The 24,054-nt window shown below is 40.3% G+C and overlaps 1 protein-coding gene across 1 annotated transcript in view; it reads right to left on the bottom strand.

Moving 5' to 3' along the window:
• Window positions 1-21,719, bottom strand: part of trpa1b (transient receptor potential cation channel, subfamily A, member 1b) — a 111,136-nt gene extending 89,417 nt beyond the window's left edge. The window contains exons 1-4 of the mRNA XM_072243021.1: window positions 21,648-21,719; window positions 10,653-10,815; window positions 5,745-5,920; window positions 125-232 (exon numbers count right to left, since the gene is read on the bottom strand). Coding sequence (XP_072099122.1) covers window positions 125-232; window positions 5,745-5,920; window positions 10,653-10,815; window positions 21,648-21,719 — 519 coding nt within the window. The remainder of the gene's footprint in view (window positions 1-124; window positions 233-5,744; window positions 5,921-10,652; window positions 10,816-21,647) is intronic.
• Between the last annotated feature and the right edge of the window lie 2,335 nt (window positions 21,720-24,054).

The following is a 24,054-nucleotide window of genomic DNA, read 5'->3' as shown; positions in this document are numbered from 1 at the left end:
TTTAAAAAAAAATCGCTTACATTATCACAGACTGAAAAACAGTGAAATTCATTTACTTTTGTTATATTTTGATAGTCATGTCTATAAAGACACAGATAGCGTAGGTAACAATAAGGATACATACCAATATGGACAATCCTTCTGAATTATCTCTCGAACATGCTAACATCACTGGTGTATTATTAAGATCGCCTTCCAGGTCCAGATCTGTAGCTTTTTGTGAGGCTAGTGTCTGAGGGGAAATTAATAAGATCATTTAATTGGACTTCAATATACAAAATACTTAAGGGGAGACCCCAACAGTACAATAATGTAAATAGTTGGTAATGTGGCCCATTAAACATCTTACCCACTGCTGTGTACATACATCTACTGATGCTTCTGGACACATCTTCAGTGATGTTCCTGGAATCATCGGGTGTTTCGGCTCTTTCAACATCAGACACCCTCCTCCAGGTGACCCAGCCGGGGCTGATCAGACCCCAGCTGGTGTCCAGATGGCTAGCTACTTATGACTCCATGGCTCCCCTCTTTTGAGCCACAGCCATCTTGAGGCCCTCTCTGCCGCATCGGTGGTACTGCGGATGGCTCTCCTCTTCCTCTCTCCCTCGATGCCCAAAATGCTGAATGCTCTAACTAAAGAACGGGCTATGAATCCCCTACAACCAACCTCCACCGGGAGACACCTCGCTCTCCATCCAGCCTGCTGACAGTTGCTGACCAGTCCTGCGTACTTGGAGAGCTTCCTTTCAAAGGCCTCCTCCAAGCTATCTTCCCATGGGACTGTCAGCTCCAGCAGCACTATAAGCAGTTGTAAAATAGATTTCCAGATTGTTATCATCCATAATACACAGTAATCCAAATTTAAGGTCTATCCTACGTAGTGAAACAGAAATTTAAATTCAACTGGACCCAAATAATTCTTATTAGAATTACTGTTTTGCAAGGAATATTTCAGTTTTCTACTGATTGTTCCACCAATAGTGGGGTGGTGAAAGGAAGAATTCAAAATTGCAAGTTACGTACAACAGAGGTGCACAAATTGGACTTTTTTTATTCTTTTTTGGAATGCGGGGTTTGAGGGAAAACTAACATTTATTTTCCACCTCTAATTGCCATTGAGAAGATAGTATTGATCCGTTAGTCTGGAACTATTGTGGCAGAGAATGGATCAATACTCCTTCTAGGTTGTAAAAGCCATATGATTGAGATGTGATAGGTAATGGCTGGGCAAATAGATATTGTGTTTATTGTGGATGTGTACAATGTGCTGGTGGTGAATAACATTAATGTTTGAAGAATGTAGCCATATAGGTTGCATTGTATTGTATCAGACGTCTTAAGTGATACTGGAGACAGACGTACCCAGAAAAGAAAACAATACTCTATTACACTATTAACATACCTTTTTAGATGGTGGAAAGACTTGGGGGAGTCAAGAGATGAGTTATTTGGCCCAAGAAATCCAACCTCAGATTTCCTCTCCTAACCACAGCTTTTCTGTAGTTGGTCTTGTTAAGATTTTGACCAGTTGTAACCCTCAGAATATTAAGAGCAGTGAACTGGATAATGTTAATGTTGCTCAAAATCAAACCAAGGTGATCGCCTCTATCTTATTGGGCCACATAATAATCATCTCCAAGTTTAGTCACCTTCTAACTCAAGCATAAATGTTGTCTAAAATGTGCTGCTTGTGTCACAAAATTCTTCACAAGCAGAAAAATTTCAAAGATACTGAATACAATGTTAACATCCTCATTTCTAAACTTATATGGAAGTGGGAGGGAATGTCGACTCAGACCATGAGAGGCCTGCATCAGGCATTTTCATGCCTTACAAGGCGCAGATTGGAAGTCTGTGTGGGGCACCACTCCTCGCACAGATGGAAAGAAAAGGACATTGATGAAGTGACTGATAGCTGTTTCCAGGATAGTACCATGAGCGACTCCTCCAGCAATAATTGGCTCCCAAAGCCACAATCAGCTTACTTTACATATATGAAATCCAACTCCAACCAGTGGAGGGTCTTTCCTCTGATAGCAAATGCCTTTAACTTTACATGAATTCCTTGATTTGAGATGTCAACAGCAGTTTCCAGCTCAACCCTAGAACTTCACTCTTTTAATCATGCATGGATCAAGTCAAATTCAAAACATGAGAGATCTAATTTATAGTGACCAGTTGGCATTTGATAATATTGTCAATGTGACACATCATCACTTTGCTAGTGCTGCAGAGTAGGTTCCATTCATCCAAGTTGAACAGGTTGTCAAGAATGGGTGTTTCCTATATTATCAATTAGAAATCGGTGACAGCACAGCGCATGGCTAGAAGTCTTAATAGAGCTGGAGAAGAAGTCTGCAGTACTACAGTGAAGGATATTCTATGGAGCCTTGACCTTACTGTGTACAAAGCACTCAGCCACTTCTTGATATTAACAGGAGTAAATTGAATTGCTTAATCATTCCTTCTATCAAGGTAGAGAAGGGAAGGAGGCTAAGTGGAAGGTGATATGTGAAGTCAGGTAGGTAGGAATTGTCAAAGGCTGGAAAAGAAGGAATCTGATCTGAGAGAAAAGTGGACCATAGGGAAAGGGACCAAGGAGGAAGTGATAGACAGGTGAGAAGAAGTAAAAGGCCAGAGTGGGGAACAGAGGAAGAGGGGAGGGGGAGGGAATTTTTTTTGTCAGAAGGAGAAATTGAGAGGGAGAGAAACACCTTCAAATTCCATTTATTACATATAGCAACATTACTGATATTTGGGGAAGTTTTACAGTTGGAAAGATAAACTCTTAGGAGCACAAAAATCCCTCTGAAAAATGAGGATATATCTTTCTTCAATGGTGCTAGATTACCTAGAAGAGTGAGCAAAATTGCTCCGCTTCAGAATGTTGGTTTTCAGTAACATAACTCAGTTTTGCAGAATCATGCCAGCAGATTGTTTGATTTTAGTCTACATTGGCAAACTCAATTCGAATAGGAAGCAGTAATATGATTAGAGCATCTGGGCATCATTATATTTCCTTTGTCAGAGCTTAAGAGGGAGAAAGAAATATAACAATTGTTTCAGATCAATAACCACTCAGCAGAATTATCACTGACCCGAAATGTTAATTGATGTTGCCTCAGAAGCTAAGTATTTCCAGCCCTTCTTGTTTTTATTTCATTTGTAGTTTTTTTTTGATTTTCAAGTAAAGTGTATGGATGTGTTTAAATCATGTCAGTTGTAATCAGGTTCATAAAATTAGTGTTTGGGGCAGATAAAAACATGAATTCAAATCCAGTTTACTGCAATTTAGCCATCAACTTTATGACACTGAGAAATGGAACTGCTTATTATGAACCTATATGAGACAATTGTAAATAGAACAATTTTTTTTTTGTTTCTTTCTAACTCAATAAGTCCAGACTCAATTTGATCGGTAAAACTATCAACATCTAATAGTCATATTTGCCCTGTTGCTGTCCTAATCTCTTTCCTCATCTGAATTTTGCAAATACATTTGAATAGAATATATTTGAATTGAATAGAATAAATTTAATTTCATCCCTTTAATGAGATTTCTTATGAGACCATACTGAGTGAAGTTGTTTTTGAAGGGAAGCTGTAATCATGGGCTACTTTATTGAATCTTTCATCAGTCACATTCCCTTTCCAACTCTACTTACTCTTGCATTCACCACTGGGACAACCTTCCTCTCAGTCACTTCTACTAATAATGCAAGACTCTAATAATCTCCTATCCATCAGCTTGAGACTGTAGTTTGTCAGGTAATATTTGCAGGGTTCCTTTTCAACTCATCAGGGTCTGTAGCATATTAGATTTTGTAAGACACTGAATGAATGTCTGTCCAGTCAAATGACACTTAACTCTTTCTGATCTTGTATCGTGTGAGGTCTGTTATTAACTGATGTCTGTTGGTGAGTTAACACTGAGAATGTCTGTCAAGCAGTTCGATAGCTGGTTTCATGGACCCTTTTTGGATTCAGACTTACCGTTTATATGTGTAAACTTTAATGTGCTTTATAAGCCCAAGGAATGTTGTGTGCTACATTAAAATGTATTATTGATTTAAGAAGGTGTGCTGAAATACTCTGTTAATGGACACAGGTGTTGTTTGAATGAAAGAAACCAGACTGTGTTAATGGACGAGAACAAAGAGTTTTTCTACCTCATGGTCGCTCTGCACGTGTGAATACTGTATATTGGACTGCTTTTTGAATTTTCTTTGGACTTCACCCAGACTGGGATCACGATTTGTGCCCAGGGCTCAGGGGTGGTTTCACGAGCAAGTCAGAAATGAGAGTATTTCTGAGAGTATGAGAAATGAGCCGACAGGATCCACTGAGTGGTGAAGGAATGGGGAGGCCAGAAGTGTTTGTGATTTGCTGTGTAGTAACTTGGGTGGTTTATTTGTGCTACCTATTTTATGATAATAAATTGGGCGTAAGTTACTTTGTTACGCTTGTACGCTTATTACTACATTTCCAGACACTCACACAGTTGGTCCTGATTAATCCAGCCTGTTACAGGACCCAAATCCTGCACTTCCATCACATCAGCACTCATGTACACCTTGTCTGAATGCCCCCACCCCCCAACTCACAGACACACTCTCATCCTGCACTCGTCACTTGTCAACTTTTATTACATAATTGCTTCACATATTTGTACTACTGCTTGCTTCATTATAATATTACCAGTAACATTATACTGTCTTACATAAACACTTTACCTCACACTCCATCTCAACCTCCCAATATTCAGGCCATGCCAGTGCTGGATCATAACTCTACAGTATGTACTGTGTGTGCCTTCATGTACTGCTTTTTGCACCTTGGCTTCAGAGGAACAAGTTTTTGTTTGGCTCTATACATGTGTATTGTTGAATGACAATAAACTTGAACTGTCAGGAAAGTAGTTTCCATGGGTTCCCACATTTGCTTCCTATTCACCCCAACCCCAGATTCTGTATTCCTTTGCATTCACCAAGACCTCAGTCCCCCTGCCTTATTTCACCTTATCTGGTTCACTAGAGAATTTAGTAGTAGTGTAACATCCAAGTAAATTTCTTCAACTTCCTATTGTTGTCACATTTTCTAACACCTAAAGATGTTAAATAAGTGAGGATTTTTGTTGATAATTTATAGCATTGTGTCCAGTTCTGGACTGGCAGTACAGAAGAAAAGGCTGGAGCAGAACAAATGAGGCTTTGATCACACTGCACTGCTGTGGAGAAGGTTACCATCTGTGGTAAACCATGTATATATGTTGTAACTCGGTTACCTGTCTGGACACACCCCTCTGCTGACTGCCCCTGTGGCTCCTCCCACAGAGTCCTGTATAAAGGTGTTCGCCTTGCCCCTCCCCCTCAGTCCGGGGGCAGACACTCACTGTGGAGGTCGTATTGTACAGCGAATAAAAGCCTTTCAGTATTTTTACCAAACCTCAGTCTTTTGGAGTAATTGAAGGTGCTTCACCATCCCTTTTATCAACTATTTTCTCTGGGCTCTACAGCTGTCAAGTGGTTTTAAACTGAAATTATGCATATGAGCCACACAAAAATAGTGAAGTAACATAGGTAGGTTTCCAAAGATACCACCTGCCTGACCCCGCTTTCCTATAAAACTCTAAAACAAAAGAGGTAAGTACTGTTATGTGTAAATTGAAGGAAAATCACTATGTTCACTACCAACATGCACAAGAATTGCAGTCATAAGATGACAGAATTTAATTATCTTACCTTCACCACCGCATTATGATTTAAAGACACAGCCACGTGAAGAGGTGATAGATACATATTGTTCAGAATGTTAGGGTTTGCACCTCTGTCAAGTAGAGTTTGTACAATATGTGCTTGATTTGTTTCTGCAGCCCAGTGCAAAGGCGTGTTTCCATTGGAATCAATGACATTTAGTACTGGGAAAGAAAACAAACCTCAATGTATTGTAGGATCACCACAAGGTGTCTTTAGACCAGACATCATGACACCAAATTTGTGTTCATTCAAGATTCATTTATTATCAAAGAATGTATAAATTATACAACCTTGAGATTTGCTTGCTCGCAGGTAGCCACAAAGCAAGAAACCCAGAAGAACCCAACTTAAAGAAACAAAATAAAATAAATTAAAAAAAATAAAAGACCAACATTGGATACGCAAGAGAAAACAAAAATACAAATCTTGCAAACAATTGAAATAGCATTCTGAACCAAAATTGAGTCCTCAGATCCAAACCCCAGAGTAGGCCCAAAGCCAGTTTATCATATTAGTGGGCATGGAGTACAGCAGCTGGGGCAGTCTTCATAGCCTCGGTGTCATGCAGGTGTGCCACAGGGATCAGTGCTGGGTCCATTGTTATTTGTCATCTATATCAATGATCTGGATGATAATGTGGTAAATTGGATCAGCAAGTTTGCTGATGATACAAAGATTGGAGGTGTAGTAGACAGTGAGGAAGGTTTTCAGAGCCTGCAGAGGGACTTGGACCAGCTGGAAAAATGGGCTGAAAAATGGCAGATGGAGTTTAATACTGACAAGTGTGAGGTATTGCACGTTGGAAGGACAAACCAACGTAGAACATACAGGCTTAATGGTAAGGCACTGAGGAGTGCAGTGGAACAGAGGGATCTGGGAATACAGATACAAAATTCCCTAAAAGTGTCGTCACAGGTAGATAGGATCGTCAAGAGAGTTTTTGGTACATTGGCCTTTATTAATCGAAGTATTGAGTATAAGAGCTGGAATGTTATGATGAGGTTGTATAAGGCATTGGTGAGGCCGAATCTGGAGGATTGTGTTCAGTTTTGGTCACCAAATTACAGGAAAGATATAAATAAGGTTGAAAGAGTGCAGAGAAGGTTTACAAGGATGCTGCCGGGACTTGAGAAACTCAGTTACAGAGAAAGGTTGAATAGGTTAGGACTTTATTCCCTGGAGCGTAGAAGAATGAGGGGAGATTTGATAGAGGTATATAAAATTATGATGGGTATAGACAGAATGAATGCAAGCAGGCTTTTTCCACTGAGGCAAGGGGAGAAAAAAACCAGAGGACATGGGTTAAGGGTGAGGGGGGAAAAGTTTAAAGGGAACATTAGGGGGGGCTTCTTCACACAGAGAGTGGTGGGAGTATGGAATGAGCTGCCAGACGAGGTGGTAAATGCGGGTTCTTTTTTAACATTTAAGAATAAATTGGACAGATACATGGGTGGGAGGTGTATGGAGAGATATGGTCCGTGTGCAGGTCAGTGGGACTAGGCAGAAAATGGTTCGGCACAGCCAAGAAGGGCCAAAGGGCCTGTTTCTGTGCTGTAGTTTATATGGTTCTATGGTTCTATGACCATCGTAGAGAATGAGTTAAATCAGTTCTTGTCCTGACTGACACCCCGTGTTTTCAGTCTATCTGTGTCTATCTATGAGTTCATGACGTTGACCTCATGCTGAGTACAGATTAAGCTTCATTTTGAAGCCCCATTCAAATTTTACATAAAAGCCATTTCTTTAGCATGACATGGCAGGAGGATGGTGTGGACAAACTGTACATACACATCAAGGACAGGAACTTCCATGGGTTTACAATCATGTCCCTAATCCAATTCAGCAAACATTAGCCACAGGACAAAAGATAAACAATTTTTAAGATCAAAAATCCATTCAGCACATATCACTTTATTATAATTTTTGATGCATGTTTGAAAGTCATTGCCAGAAGCAGACCAGAAGACCCATCCCAGATAAAAATTAGTCTCCTCTGTTGTGTTCATTTGAGTGGGTCTTAGAGGATGCTTTTAAAGCAAAACGTTTTTGTTAGTGGCTAACCACAAATTTTCTTTGCCCTTTTAAAAGCTATTAAAAATTATTGTTTAATCTACTCAGAAAATGAGCACTGTACACCAATGAAACTAATACCTGCATACATTTTTAAAGTCATTTTCAGTTTTCTAAAATTGAATCAATTGACTAAAAGCTTTGACTAATAGTATTTTTTGCACTAAACCCTTTTCAGCAGACCGAATCAACTTATTAATCTGATATCAAGGAATACCTTGGTTAAACTAAAATTTAAGATATAAATTCAGTCCAATGTACATGTTTATGGAAGCTTTTATGTAGCACAACAAGCAAATGATTCAAGGAAAAGTCCTTAGGTTGGAGACTACCCAGATGCAACATGAAGTGTGCTTCTCCAACCAGAGAGCGGCCTCATCATGGTAGTACAGAGGAGGCCACCGACCAACATCTCAGAATGGAAATGGGTGGTGGAATTAAAATGGTTTGCTACTGGGACATCCTACTTATTGCAGATGGAGCAAATATGCTCGACAAGGCAGTACACCAATCTCCATCGGGTCTTACTGATATAAAGGAGGCCACACAAGGAGCACCAGATACAGTAGAAGACCCCCCAGCTGACTCGCAGGTGAATTGTTGCCTCACCTGGAAGGATTGCTTGGGATTCTGAATGGAGCAGAGGCAGGGTAGATTAGGGTGGATGTTTTCAAAGTAAGATCATTTTTTTCTCTCTTTTGGTGCTTCTTTGCAATAAAATGAATGTCTAAGTCGGAATTAATTAGATAAATGATCTAGAAACATTTCCTATTCACAGTCACCCATCCAGCAATTCCCTCTCTTCTCAAACTAGCCACTTTCCTAACTACTCTAGCTCCTGACCTTAAATTTTCTAATCTTCCACTTACCCACTGCCACTCCGAAACCCAAAAGCTACACCAGCACTTCTCTCAATCTTTCCATGCACCACTCTCCTGAGCCTTGAGCCCAGTCCTCCCAAACAACCACCAAAGAATCCCCAAGCAAGGGCTCCTGTTGCCCTCTCCACTACTAGTCACTAAACTCTGCCCATCACCAGGAATTTTGCAAAGGTGCAACACCACCCTGGGCATCCATCTGAGCACAACTAAGCCTGAGATATTCCTGTGGCATACAACATTTTTACAAATATACTTTGCGTCTATTGCACTCATGAATCAAAGTCAGAATGAATCTCAGAAGAATTGCCTTCTTTGTGCTCAGTGTTATTCTGTTAATATATATAATGGCTTTAACAGGTAAAGTCACATCCATAAGAACTCAATTTAATCTAGAGTGCACTGGATGTCAGAGGTAATAAATTTTATAAATTGCAAACATGAGTGCACACATACAACATGGTGATAAGCTTATGACCCTAGTGACTTGACAGAAACCAATACTCCATCAGCATAAAGTTAATGTAAAATCATTAAATGAAATATGAGGACCTGAGTTATAGTCAAAGGTTGAACAGATTAGGAATTTACCCCCTGGAGTGCAGAGAGTGAATGCAGTTCCTATAGAGATATGCAAAATTATGTGGGGTATAGATAAGGTAAATACATGCAGACTCTTCTCCCTCGAGGTTAGGCAAGCACAGATCTACAAATCATAGGTTCAGAGTGAAATGTGAAATAGTTAAGAGGAATCCAAGGGGAAGCTTCTTCACTGAAAGGGTGACGCACGTGTGAAATGAGCTGCCTTCAGAAGTGGACGTGGGTTCGATTGCAACATACCAGGGCAGTTTCGATAGGTACATGAGAGAAAAAGATATTGAAGTCTATGGACCAGGAGCAGGTAGAACTAGACAGAGAAATAGGTCAGTATGGGCCAGATGGGCCAAAAGGTCTGTTTCTGTGCCTTAGCTCTCTATGACTCAATGAATCTATGTGGCATCACTTTTACAATGTATTTGAGAATAGGTCTTTCTCCAATGTTCACTGGCCTCAAGTGGACTAGAATGCAACAGCGCTGATTACCTGCTGGAGATAAGGCCACTGACAGTGGCTCACCAGGGTCCTCTATCCTGGGCCCGGCTTTAATGTTGTCTCCAGGTGTAACCCATCTTCTTGATGCATCCTTCCTTGCCCAGGAATGAGGTCTTTAGAGCTTCTGCTGGTGTTTCTGTAGCACTGGGTTTTTCCCGGGATGCAGTTTCTAGCCCCATGCCCAACCCCCCTCCTTTCGCATCCGGGCTTGGGACTATTCATGCCGGACTTGGGACCATTCATGCCAGAGTTTGATTATCTTTTTTCCCTTTTTTTTTTACCTTTTCCCTTCTCTTAAAATCTTTTTTTTTGTCCCCCCAGCAGCTGAATGACTGGGCTGATAAAGCTTTTGGGAAACAGAAGCAGAAAAAGGATGCGGCTGGTCTCAATGTGCCAGCTTCATTCTAAGACTGGATGAACATAGAACATAGATGTCCCACTCTTTCCCTGTGAAGGTGGAAATTAAATTCTGGCCAGTAATGGAATTGGACTCTACTAGACACTTTCGATTACCGTATGAGGAATGCTTGGTTCCCAGGAAAAGTAAAAAAAAACAACTTTGCATTTCCATGGAATACCCAAGTTTCCTGCAGTGATAATACTGTCTACTGCCAGCTTTTGCTGTAAAGTTTGAAATTGTGATTCAGCCTATATTAAGGTGCCATCTAAGAAAGGATTTTGTCACCATGGTTCACACAGTCTTTTCAAACCTGTCTTTGTGTAATGTAAGATGTCAAGTGGCTATAAATGCATAACCTGCAGGGTAGGAATGTGAAATCATCCCCTTATAACTGCATATAATGTAAAAAAAAGTCCTTTTATTTTTAACATATTTTACCTAGTGACCACTTACCTTCAGGGTTCGTATACCCAATGATTAATGTCAAGATGTTATGGTGGCCCGCTCCAGCAGCGTGATGCAATGGGGTTGACTTATCCTCATCCATTTGGCTCAGGCAGTCACTATCTACTTCCATTAACTTTTCAATCTGTGTTATGTCACCATGGTCAACCAGCTAAGAATACAATTAAGCATCTTAATTACCTATTCACACATAAAGAGTTCAATCTTTTCTCATTTTTGAAAGATTTAAGGAATAAATCTGGATCATTTCAGGAACACACAGGATTTATATTAGCAAGGTACAGATTCCACATTTCATTCAGTCAGTAATTTGATTTTATTCAGAATACTTCATACGTTTACCTTGAATATGTTAATGTTCTTCTGTGAAGAACATTCATCCATATTTTGTATCGAAGAATAAGAACGAGTATTTTGTTGCCCATTTGTTATAACACATTGCATTGTTCCTCAGCAAATAACCAAACTTGTTTCCCCCGAGTATAATCTAATTTCTTTTCAGGCACTCATTGACACATTCTTAATCCTAGAAAGACACAAAAAGAACACTCTAAATATTATTAACAAACCATTTAAAATCTTGACATTTTGACGGCAGTTAGTGTAAGTTCTGTCATTATTTTGGTGAGACCATATGAGGAAAGTCTGGCAGCTTATTCCCTGGAGTTCAGGAGAATGAGGGGGATTTCATAGAAACATTCCAAATGTTAGAAGGCCTGACCAGATTAGATATGGCAAAGTTATTTCCCATGGTAGGGGAGTCTAGGACAAGAAGGATGACTTCAGGATTGAAGGACATCCATTTAGAACAGAGATGCGGAGAAATTACTTTAGTCAGAGGGTGGTAAATCTGTGGAATTTGTTGCCACAAGCGGCTGTGGAGGCCAGGTCATTGGATACATTTAAGGCAGAGATAGATAGGTTCTTGATTAGCCAGGGCATCAAAGGATATGGGGAGAAGGCAGGGGAGTTGAGATGACTGGAAGAATTGGATCAGCCATGACTACATGGCAGAGCAGACTCGATGGGCTGAATGGCTCCTATATCTTATTGTCTTATGGTCTTATATCTAGCTAAATTATGTTCACAAAATCACAGAATGAAAGAATTAAAGAAGGCCATTCTGTCCAGTGATTCCGCATTTGCTTTGAGTAAAATAAATTCAGTTAATTCTACTCCCCAGCCTCGCTCCATAAACCTGCAAACCCTTCCATTCAAATTGTCACCCATATCTTTTTTGAATACTACAGCCCAAATGTACCTCTGCTGATACTCCAGGCTGCATATCCCTGAGTCCAACCACTCACTGAATAAACATATTTTCCCTCATGCTACTTCTGGCCCTTTTGGCAAATACCAACATTTTATGGTTCTCGACATCTCTGCCAATGGAAATAATTTCTCTCTATCTACTTCCCTGTGCACCCTTCATGTTTCTTGGTACTTCTATGAGATCTCCTCTTAATCTCCTCTGGTCTAAGAGCAACCTCAATTTCTCCAATTCATCTGAATAAGCGAAGTCCCTCTTCTCTAGGATCATTTTCTGAAATTGTTTCTGCACACACTAAAGTTACTAATCTTATCTAAAATGTGGCATCCAGAACTCCAATTATAGACAAAATACTTTTAATATGAAGTTTAAAAATGTAATCTATTCTCTGTGCCTCTACTTATAAAACCCATGATTCTGTATGGTGCTTTAACTGCTTTTTCAACTTTGCCTGTAACTTACAATGAGTACCCCCAAATGTCCTGGTTACACCATAAGGGCATAAGACATAGGAGCACAATTAGGCCATTCGGCTCATCAAGTCTGCTCTGCCATTTCATCATGGCTGATCCATTTCCCTCTTAATCCCATTCTCCTGCCTTCTCCCCAGAACATTTCATGCACCAACCAATCAAGAACCTTTCAAACTCTGCTTTAAATTCACCCAATAACCTGGCCTCCACAGCTGCCCATGGCAACAAATTCCACGGATTCACCACCTTCTGGCTAAAGAAATTCCTCCTCATCTCTGTTCGCAAGTGACATTCTTCTATTCTGATGCTGTGCCCTCTGGTCCTATCACTGCCCCACTATAGGAAATGACTTCTCCACATCCACTCTAAGTCTTTCAACATTCAGTAGGTTGCAATGAGTTCAACCGTTCTTGCAGTTATGCAGTTATTATTTATGCAGTTATTTTTTCTTTTCTTTTTCTTGCTAGCAAAATGTCACATTTGTTATGTATACTACCATTCCACCATTGGGGTGTATGGGGTGTCAAGGAGGGGTAGCACCTCTGGTGGGGGAACATGTCGCATCCTTTTCAGGGCGGTTAGTCCACCTTTGGTCCCCACCTGGCACTCAACTCTCACCTGTGGCTCCCTGTAGCTGTTTGCATGCGACAGCGGCCACACCCCGGGCAACGGCTTCGACAAGCCGGCTAAACCAGGTGAGGGTAGCCGACGGGTCTCAAACCCTCGGTGTGATAGGGAGTTGTCTATCCCAGCATGTGAAGACAGACTCCGGCAGATTGAGCGGACGGGACCTATGGAAGGTCTAACGGTCAAGAAGGCGGTCTCGGCAAGCGTCGTGGAACGCGTCGAGCAGGACAAGACACAGAAGACGTCCTGGTCATCCACTGCACCTAGTCCCATCTCCAGCCGTCTAGACGCTGTCTTGCCACTGGATCCAGATGGGAATTGGGAAGAGAGAGTGAGACTGACGCTACGCAACTCTCCCTCACTTAAATCCAAATCACGCGCTAGTCTCGACACCATCATAATGGTGTCAAGGTCCTCATCGACGTCAACGATGGACGAACAACCAACCAACCAACCATTCCACCCAACTATCTACATTTCCCTCAAATCCACAACCATGCTGCTGAAAATTCACTATACTCTCAAATTCTGTTTCATCTGCAAATGGGTAAATTGTTCTCTGAGTCATTAAAATGTTCAAAGAAAAATACTGGCCCAGATATCCAGGCATCTTGTCCACATTTCCCTCCAGCCCAAACGTCTTTTTAATGAATATCTGCAGGCTTTCAGTGAGAAATGTACACCTTTATGCTAATTCTATCCTCCTTCAAATTTCTTGAACACTCTGATGTTAAACTGATTCCTTGAAGTTACTGGATGTTTCCCTACACTCTGTTTCTTTTTGAATAATGGTGTAACATTTGACATTTTCCAGTCCTCAGGTACCACCTATAGATGCCTGGAAGATTATGGCCAGGGTCTCTGTAATTTCATCCCTTGCTTTCCACAGCAAACTAGAATACATCCCATCTTGATCAGACAATTTGCTCAACTTAAGTGCAACTAACCCTTCTAATACCTCCTCTTTATCAATGTTTAGCATTCCAGAATCCCAACATCTTTTGATGAGATTTCAGCTGCAAATTCTTCCTCAAAAAAAAGGTAAAATATCCATATACCCCTGCTTCCAATTTTGGTCTCTGTTATTTAGTCAATCTCTCTTAAAAACCTCTTTTTACACATTCATAGATTGGATTCAGATATACTTTCAAATCTACTGCCAGTCTTTTCTCACGCTCTCTCTTTGCCTCTTTTACTTGGATTTTTCCTTCTTCTGCTGATTTCTGGTTTCCAATTTGTTACAGAAAACACTTCACTGATCTCTCAAAATCTCAGTTCTCCCAAATCAATTTACTCATCCTTCCCTCCAAATTGTAACTCCCAGTTCACCAAAACATATGTGTTGTTCTCTGGCTCCCATTTTCTCAAAAATAACCTTTGACAACATTGGGTCACAATTTTCCAAAAACTCATTTGAAGTCATCTCTCACTGCAAATTCCCCGAGAATATATAATCAGTATCCGGTTGCCAATTATCCAAAACAATAGTGAGTCATTAGGATATGAACTATTATAAAGTAATTTGTTATGTCTTCTGCACTCTACATTGTGCGTCTTGAAAGCCTTGAAAAAAAAGCATGTAAGCTCTTGACACCTTAATAGATATCATTACCGGGGCCTGCAAAATCAATAATCTGGAAAATTCGTAATGACCTAAAATGCTGAGGTTAATGTTGCAGCAATTAGAGCAGAGTGCTTGACATGTGACTCACCTGCAAAGCAAAACATCAGATGGGGATGCTGGAACACCTTCTATAGGTGTACGATGGAAAGCATTCTGACAGGCTGCATCACGGTCTGGTATGGGGAGGGGTGGAGAACTACTGCACAGGACCGAAAGAAGCTGCAGAGGGTTGTAAATTTAGTCGGGTCCATCTCGGGTACTAGCCTACAAGGAACCCAGGACATCTGCAAGGAGCGGTGTCTCAGAAAGGCAGCGTCCATGATTAAGTAAGTACCCTCAACACCCAGGGCATGCCCTTTTCTCACTGTTGCCATCAGGTAGGAGGTACAGAAGCCGGAAGGCACACACTCAGCGATTCAGGAACAGATTCTTCCCCTCTGCCATCCGATTCCTAAATGGACATTGAATGCTTGAACACTACCTCACTTTTTTTTAATATGTATTATTTCTGTTTTTGCACGATTTTTAATCTATTCAATATATGTTTACCGTAATTTATATATTTATTTATTTATTATTATTTCATTTTTTTCTTCTTCTAGATTATGTATTGCATTGAACTGCTGCTGCTAAGTTAACAAATTTCACGACACATGCCGGTGATAATGAACCTGATTCTGATTCTGAGCTGTAACAATATTCACATGACATTCAAGTTAAAATAACCTGCTGGAACACTATCCAAAACACCACATTCAACAATCACTCCCTCTCTTCCATCATCAGCACACCTAAAGGATCCAGAGCGAATGTTTAGCTGGACATTTAAAAATCATCTTCATCAGCTTCCAGAACAGTCCTGGCAAAGCAGATGCATGGAACCAGTATGTTAGTACAATTACACTAATCCAGCACGCATGGGACTTCATCGTGCCAAGGTAGCATTATCGGATGTTAATTTAATTACACTCCAATATACATTTAAATTATTTTTGTAAAAGATGTGACCGAGTAACATTTAATTGAACGTATGAAGTTTCAATACAGCATGTGCAACAGAACCAGGGGAGTTTAAAGGAAACATAGAACATTACAGCATATTAGCTCACGGTGTTGTGCCAAACTTTTACCCTATTCTAAAATTATTCTAGCCCTTCCATTGCACTCCAGCTTCTTTCACCCATGTCCTTATCTATGAGCTTCTTAAATGTCACTAATGTATCTCCCTCTACCATAACCCCTGGCTGTGCATTCCACATATCTACCATTCTCTGTATAAAAAAATCTGCCTCTAACATCCTATACTTCCCTCTAATCACCTTAAAATAATGCCCACTGGTATTAACCATTTCCACCCTGGAAGAATGTCTTTGCTGTGTACTCTATCTACGCATCCTATCATCTTATACACCTCTATTGAGTCACCTCTCATCCTCTTTAACTCTAAAGAGAACAGACTTAGCTTCCTCAACCTATCCTTACAAGCCAAGTTCTCTAACGCAGTCAGCATCCTGGTAAGTCTCCTCTGCACCTTCTCTAAAGTTTCTACATCCTCCCTAAAATGAGGCAACCAGAACTGAATAAAATACTCCAAGTGTGGCTAACCAGGGTCTGCAATGAACTAAACCAGGGCCTTGCAGCTCTTGAACTAAATCCCCGAGTTAATGAAGGCCAATACTCCATTTGCCTTCTTAACTACCCAGAGTGCGTGTGGATCCAGATGTCCAGTAAGAGGAAGGGAGCATAGGAAATGAGCACTGAGCAGGAAGAGAGGATAAGAACAGGGTACTGGTGAAGGGAGAATAGAAACTAGAACTGCAGTAAATATTCAGAGAACTCAGGAACTGTTGTTCTGGTGATCGTTCAGGGAGTGCAGGAACTCTAGGTAGGTGGAAGACAGCACAGAAGAAAGTCTTGGAAATTGCAAACACCACCCAGAGAGCATTCTGCCAAAACCACTGGAATTTCTGAATAATTTGATCACAGATTATTGGAGTTTTACAAACAGATCACTCTGTCTTGTAAATACACCATTTTGGATACTGGGTCATGATCCCAGAACTTACCATGAAGAAGCTCCATGGCAAACTTTCAACACACAGACTATACCAGTCTGGGAAGTGGAGTAGATCTCTGTAACCATTTCAGGGCCAACCAAGGATGGACAATAAAGAACGTTTACAAAAATAAATATAATGAGATAACGAGAGACATTGATCATGTGGATTGTCAGAGGCATTTTCCCAGGGCTGAAATGTCTAGCATGAGAAGGCACAGTTTTAAGGTGCTTGGAAGTAGGTACAGAGGAGATGTCAGGGGTAAGTTTTTTATGCAGAGAGTGGCGAGAGCGTGAAATGGGCTGCCGGTGGCGGTGCTGGAGGCAGAAACAATAGGGTCTTTTAAGAGACTCCTGGATGGATACATGGAGCTTAGAAGAATAGAGAGCTATGGGTAACCCTAGGTAATTTCTAAGGTAGTGACATGTTCGGCACAGTTTTGTGGGCAGAAGGGCCTGTATTGTGCTGTAGGTTTTCTATGTTTCTATGTTTCAATTTTTTTTTGCTGATTTTGGGGTTGCTGTCATGACAGTGTCATTACAGGGTTGATTAACTTTTTTTCTGGAGGTTGACAACACCATATTTTATTACAAAACATTCAGACTGGGCTATTAATAGCTGGTAGACTGTTCAGAACTAGAAGCAATAAAGAACAAAGGATGAATAAGAGTCTTAATTAGTGACAACAGGTCATCAGAACAAGGTTATCTTTTAAGCAAAGACTTTGGAGTTCCTGTTGTGGGTATTAGTCCTGCATTGCTCCAGCAGCTTTGACATTTATCAAACATCTTACTAAAATTGATACACACCACATCCACAGCTCTAGATTCTTCAATGTGCTTAGTCACATCCTCAAGGAATTCAATCAGGCTCACAAGGAATGGCCTGACCATCACAAAACTCTGATGTCTGTTCCAAATCCGTCTGTGTTTCTCTAAATGCTTGTAAATCCTTTCTCTAAGAATCTCTCCAATAATTTTCCCAATGCACTTCTTATGGACCTTCTGGTCTATAAGTCCCAGGTTATCCCTATTCTACTTTCTTGAACAAAGGAATAATATGTGCCACCCTCCAAATATCTGGTTAAGGTTAGGAGAAATAAGAAAAAATAAAAATAAAACTTTAAATGATGATAATGAAATTGGTAATGATAGCTAGTCTGAGGTGAGTGAGAGAGCATAGATTCATAAGATTATACCATCATGTAATGTTAAAAATGGAATAAATGGTAAAAAGATAAAATTAAAGGTGTTTTATGTGAACACACTCAGTATTCACAAGATAAACAATTAGTGTCAGGAAGAAGGTTTGAGTAACCTAACATTTTTGCAGTCAATTAGAAGATAATATACCATTTTGATGAAGGCTGTTTTAGCATAATGAACTAATTACACCAAAAAGCTAATTACAAATTCTCCCAAAGGGATATTCAGAAGAGGTAATTCTGGGAAGTAACAAAGAGAATCTTCAAAAGGAAAGAATGATTAGATATTAAAAATAGCAAAGGAAGTTAAAGGATTGTTCAAAATTCAAAATTATGTAAATTCTCATTCAAGAGAACTCCCAAAGTGAATGAGCTCAGAACAATCCTGATATGCTATTGTTTTTGGCAAAATTCACTGAGTATTTTCCAGTGATACTCATTAAATTCAGCCAGGAAGATTATGTGTTGTAACTTCAAATCATGAAACTAATTCAAAGGAGAACACAGGAGTCAGATAATGCAGGTCTAGCTTCACATTTACTTTAAGCGAGGCATGTACATATCACATGGTAGTGTGATGATGATCTATGCAATTCACGTATTTATACATATAACTCATAAAGAATTATTTAAACAAAGGAAGAATGCTTAATCAACAGCATATTTACAAGATTACTCAAATATTACTGAAATATTAAATACACAACACTCCTCTGTGCTTAACTATAAACTCCAATTAAATAGAGAATGCATCTCAGCTATATATACGGTATATTATACCAAGTACAGACATCCACAGCATGGTAAATTGTCAAATTATCCTATTCAGGCCTAAAGATTTAATCGCTATGGAGGCTTTCTTACTATTGTGGGATAATGTATTTTTTGACAAGAGCAGTCACTTTGCTTGGCAGTTGAGACTTGTGGCTATAAAAACAATCTCAAGTTCTGGGGCTTCCTCTGTGGTGGTTGAAGGAGTTGACTCTGAGACTGCAGGAAGTCGTTCTTTCAGCTCTGGACACCTTTCTTCTCGTTTTGTCTCCCTGGATCTACGATCCCTTTCTTTTTCTTTCTCATGTTCCTTCTCTCTTTCACACCATTCTCTTTCTTGTTTATATTCTTTCTTTCTATCTCTTCTTTCCTTTTTCTTCTTCTAGTTTGTGCATCTTGATCTTGGGAAGCTCCATTTAGTTCACTGGAGTATTCTCTTATTAATCCTTCTTTTGCTCCTTTCATGCTCTGATCTCTCCTTTTGGTTTCCTCATCCACAACATCACCTGAAAACCCCCTGTTTTCGTATCTCCATCAACTCCTTTCTTTTTGGCCTTCCATTCATCCAGCTGGGCTGTGGTCTTTGCCTCTAATTTTACAAGCACTCTTTTATCTCCCACTTGAAGTAGTATCTGATTGTTTATACTCACAAAAAGCCAAATACTTGCAATTTTCCTGAAGCTCCTTGAACTCACTTTCACAGAGTCATTGAGAAGCAAAGCACAAAAAAGCAGTTTAAAACCAAGCCACATTTTTCAAATAACTGCCTGATTAACATATCAGAAGCTTTCTCAGAAATGCTGCCTACAAAATCTATTGCTGTCGGACCACTATTTTCGTCACTTCCACAATTTCTCATGAAGGTGACAATGCAGCATGGCCTTTCCTTGGTCAATATGCTTTCCAACCAGAGTTATGGACCAACACCTATTTATCCACTGTTGGGCAATGGTTCATGGTGTTCAGCATGGCGACAGTTGTGGCATCATCCAGAGCCGTTCTTAATTAGTTGGCTTCATTGCAGAGATGTGGCATGCAAGTGGTGGATGGATCTCCAATGAAGTTGTAGTTGTGTCAGTCAATCATGTCCCCACAATGCTGGTCCTCCTGTTTTTACCACATACAAGCTCAATGTGGTTTGTTGGTTGTTGTATTTCACTGTTGCAAAAGTCATTCCCACAGGAGTTATCTTTTCTCCAGTATAAGTCCTTAGTTGGATATCTGCAGGCTTCTGTTTGGTATCTTTGAAATGCTGTTCAAACTCATTTTGTGGAATGACTGAAACAGCTGAATATGTGTCCAATTCCATTTTAATTAATTTACCATTCATATTGATTGGCTATGGTTAATTTTCACATTGTAAATCTTAAGGCTAGTCAGTTCTGTGTCACTCTCATCTTTATCAGATTTTTCATCAACAGCTTGCAGATCAGTGCTCTTTTTGAAACTGCAACTTGATTTTTTAGCTTTTCTCTTCCCTATGCAGTCCAGTTATTTTTGTCTACCCGGCATACTCTTTGTATGTGCGCTACCTTGTTGTAATTTTTGCTTTTAACCCACATTGATCTGTCGAATGTGAGTCCCTGCCCCGACGGTAACACAATTTGTTCAGCCTGGCCAGTTTCAGTATAGACTTTGCAACTTTATTCACACTGTCATATCTGACTCAGTTGTGTCTCACTCTGCAGTTTTCATTGAACAGCGATTTCAACTCCTTTTAAATGTAAGTTGTACTTCATTTAGGAGCCATTTTTGAATGCTTTCTTGTAAGATTCCACGAACTAAATGATCTCTTCGTGCATGATTAAGCCCATACCAAACTGACCGTGCTCAGACAATCTCTTCAATTCAGCAACATACACTGAACTGGAATCCCCTTCTTTTTAATTCTGCTTAAGAAACCTAAAGCATTCTGCAATTAACGATGATGTTGATTCTAAAACATCAACTCTTTTCTATGATTATTATCTGCCAGTACTTACTCTTTATGAACCTGTGAATTGTTCTGTTTTCCATGGTTACAGTTACAGATTGCACAAGCTACCTGGGTCATAAGGACGCTGTACAGATGAACGTTGCACAAGTTGCCTCCGTCTCTCACGGTTGTGGGTGAGCGCCTGGGTTGTGGCAAAGCTCTCTCCAGTCCACTCTGCAATGTTGTCTGTCCATTTCTTCCTCTGTCTGCCACTTTTTCTTTCCCCCGCACCGTTCCTTGAACAATGGTCTATGAGAATCCATTTGGTCTTGTTATGTGGCCGTACCATCTCAGATTCCTCTTCTTTACTGTGGAGAGTAGGTCTTCATTGTGAAGCTTTTTGTACTTCATCGTTTGAGACATGGTCTGTATAGGAGATGCCAAGGAGCCTTCTGAAGCTGCCTGGATCTTCTTTTGCAGTTCTGCTGTCAAAGTCCACAATTTGCATGTATACAAGAAGATGGAGAGCACAAGTGCATGCAAGAATTTCAACTTGGATCTAAGAGCAATGCTATTATCTCTCCAGACTGGTTTTAGTTCAACCAGCATTGCTGTTGTTTGGGCTGTCCTTGCAAGGACTTCAGGCCTTGATCCTTCTTGGTCGATGATGAGCCAAAACTTTTGAACTGTTTGACAGTCTCTGGTTCGTGTTCAGTCCCTGTGATTTTTGTTGTGATTGGCTCCCCAATGTTTCTCATCAGCTTGGTTTTCTCTGTGCTGGTTTCCATGCCATATCTGGTAGATGTATCAGCCAGACAGTTAACAAGGCATCCTCACTTCCTGCCAGCCCATCAATGCCATCAGCAAACCTGAGGTTGGTTATGATTTATCTTCCAATGCCAACTGTGCTGATATGGTCTTCCAGGGCATCTGTCATTATTTGCTCCTGGAAAATGTTGGAACAGCGTGGGTGAAAGGAGGCAGCCTTGTTGGACTCCAACTGATGTGTGGAACCACTCTCCAACTGTGCTCTGAAAATTACCACAGCACTAGATTTGGTGTAGAGCTGCTTAATGGTTTGCATCAGCTTCTGGCTCATGTTGTATCTCTTCATGGTGGTCCAGAGTGCATCATGCCACACCCTATTGCATGTCTTCTTGAAGTCTATGAACCCATGGAGGATGTCCTGTTGATGTTGATATTTCTGATGTCCAACATTTTTCAAAAACTCGTGTCTTCCCTTCCAAAGAACATGTGCTGTTTTGTTTCGCTGTTCCTTGCTGCAATTTTTTTTAAACTTTAAACTTGTGCTTCAACAGGTTGGAAGCCTTCCAGGGTTCATTTTAAAAACACCTCATCACCAAAGTTATGTTTAGTAATTTCAAAACATTAAACTAATTGAAAGGAAGACACAGGAGTCCAGGAATGCAGGTCTAACTTGGAGTTTACTTTAAGCAAGGTGTGCACGCATCACATGTAAGTGATGACATGTAATTCACATGTTTATACATATAACTTGAAATGAATTATTTAAACAATGAAAGAATGCTTAATCAACAACATATTTACAAAATTACTCAAATATTACTGAAATGTTAAATACACAACAGCTACTTAGTGTTGGGGAAGCAGAAAATCTGCAGCAAGGCATGGACAGATTAGAAGAATGGACAAAGAGGTGCTAGATGGAATTCCGTGAGGGGAGGTTATGGCCTCGCAGTTTGGTAGAAAGAATAAAAATGCTGACTATTCTCTAATCAGGAAACAAATACAGAACGTAGAGGTGCAAATGGACTTGGAAGTCCTCAAGTAGGATTCCCTAAATGTTAACTTGTAGGTTGAGTTAGTAGTAAGGAAAGCAAATGCATTAATTTCAAGAGGACTGGACTAGGATGAAACACTAAGGCTCTATAAGGCATAGGTCAGACTGCGCTGGAGTATTGTGAGCAGTTTTGGGCTGTTGGCCAGAAGAACTACAATCAGCGAACAGGAAATGAAATGGCCATTTTGTGGGACTGTCCTTGCAACTGCCATTCTGCGCATTGTTCAATGAATTGAATCTTGCTCTGAGCAATTGAACACGGACACAAGAGGTTTCTGCTACTGATCCGTTAAACCTGAGGCCATTCTCAGATAAGCTGATTATTGTGCATAATGGTAGGTTTGCAGAAGTAATCTCATAATCTTGGGCCAGTGTCATCCTGATCTGGTTTAACTGGTTTGAACCAGTCAGAGTTGAATAGAACAGATGTAAAAGGATCTAGTTGTTCCCCAGCATATATGATGAATAAACTCTTCTCATGCTTCCAACCAAAAGAAGTCACCTAAGGCACAAAGTTGAAGATGGGACATAACATAATAATACTTATAGACCCTGGGCTACATCCAATGGAATCTGACACAGTTAAGTCAAATGACCTTGAGCCAACGAAATTGAAAAGACCATAAGACCATAAGATATAGGAGCAGAATTAGGCCAGGCTATTTGCCCTATTACCTCCCTATGTGCTGTTCCTTATCGTGGTGCGGAGGTTTGTGTGCCCTAATGATCCTGGGAGCTCTACCAGCTGGGACTTCAGTCCCTGGTAGGTTCAACCTTGCTGGGCAGGTTCCAGGTGAAGGGCCAGATGAATACAGCACCGGGTCCTCCAGGTTGGGGGTTGGGCGTAGGGCCAGCAACCCTACCCTGTAAAATCTTTACCGCTACAGAAACTGCAGGCCCCGTGTGCCACCTAGGCACTAAGGGTTCAGACGACGATTTGCTCTATCGCATCTGCTCCGCCATTTTATCTTGGCTGATCCAATTTTACTCTCAGCCTCAATCTCCTGTCTTTACAAGAAGGGGATGAGCAGGCTGTATTTTTTAAGGAAGTTGAGATCCTTCGATGTGTGCAGCAGGATGTTGGAGATCTTTTACCAGTCTGTTGCAGCGAGTGCAGTCTTCCTTGTTGTTTTATGTTCGGGGAGTCGCATCGGTTCTGGTGATGCAAAAACACTAAATAAACTCATCAAAAAGGCTGGCTTTGGCTACAATCCAGACACTTTGGAGTTAGTGGTGGAGAGGAGGTCACTAAACAGTTATCCATTATGGACAATCCAGCACATCCTCTCCATGTCCTATTGTATTAGCAGCAGAGCACCCTTTCGAACAGACTCATTCAGCTCCCCTATCATAAGGATCGTTACAGAAAATCTTTCCTACCAAATGCAAAAGCATATACAACAGCTCATCTCTTTGTGACAGGAGAACACACATCATAGAAAATATTATTTCGTACATTATTATTGCACATTGTGTATTAAACACATTATTGTGTATATTATTATTCTGTACTATTATTAGCTACGTCTGCACACTTGTATGTTCTTAAATATTGCTGCTGTAACAAAAGAATTTCCCACTCAGGATCAACAAAATACTTCATTATTATTATTGTATCCTAGTCTTC

This window comes from Mobula birostris, chromosome 1 (assembly GCF_030028105.1).
Source record: "Mobula birostris isolate sMobBir1 chromosome 1, sMobBir1.hap1, whole genome shotgun sequence".
NCBI classification, from domain to species: domain Eukaryota; kingdom Metazoa; phylum Chordata; class Chondrichthyes; order Myliobatiformes; family Myliobatidae; genus Mobula; species Mobula birostris.
The sequence above is the reverse complement of the archived record's forward strand: the minus strand, read 5'-3'. Positions and strand labels throughout refer to the sequence as shown.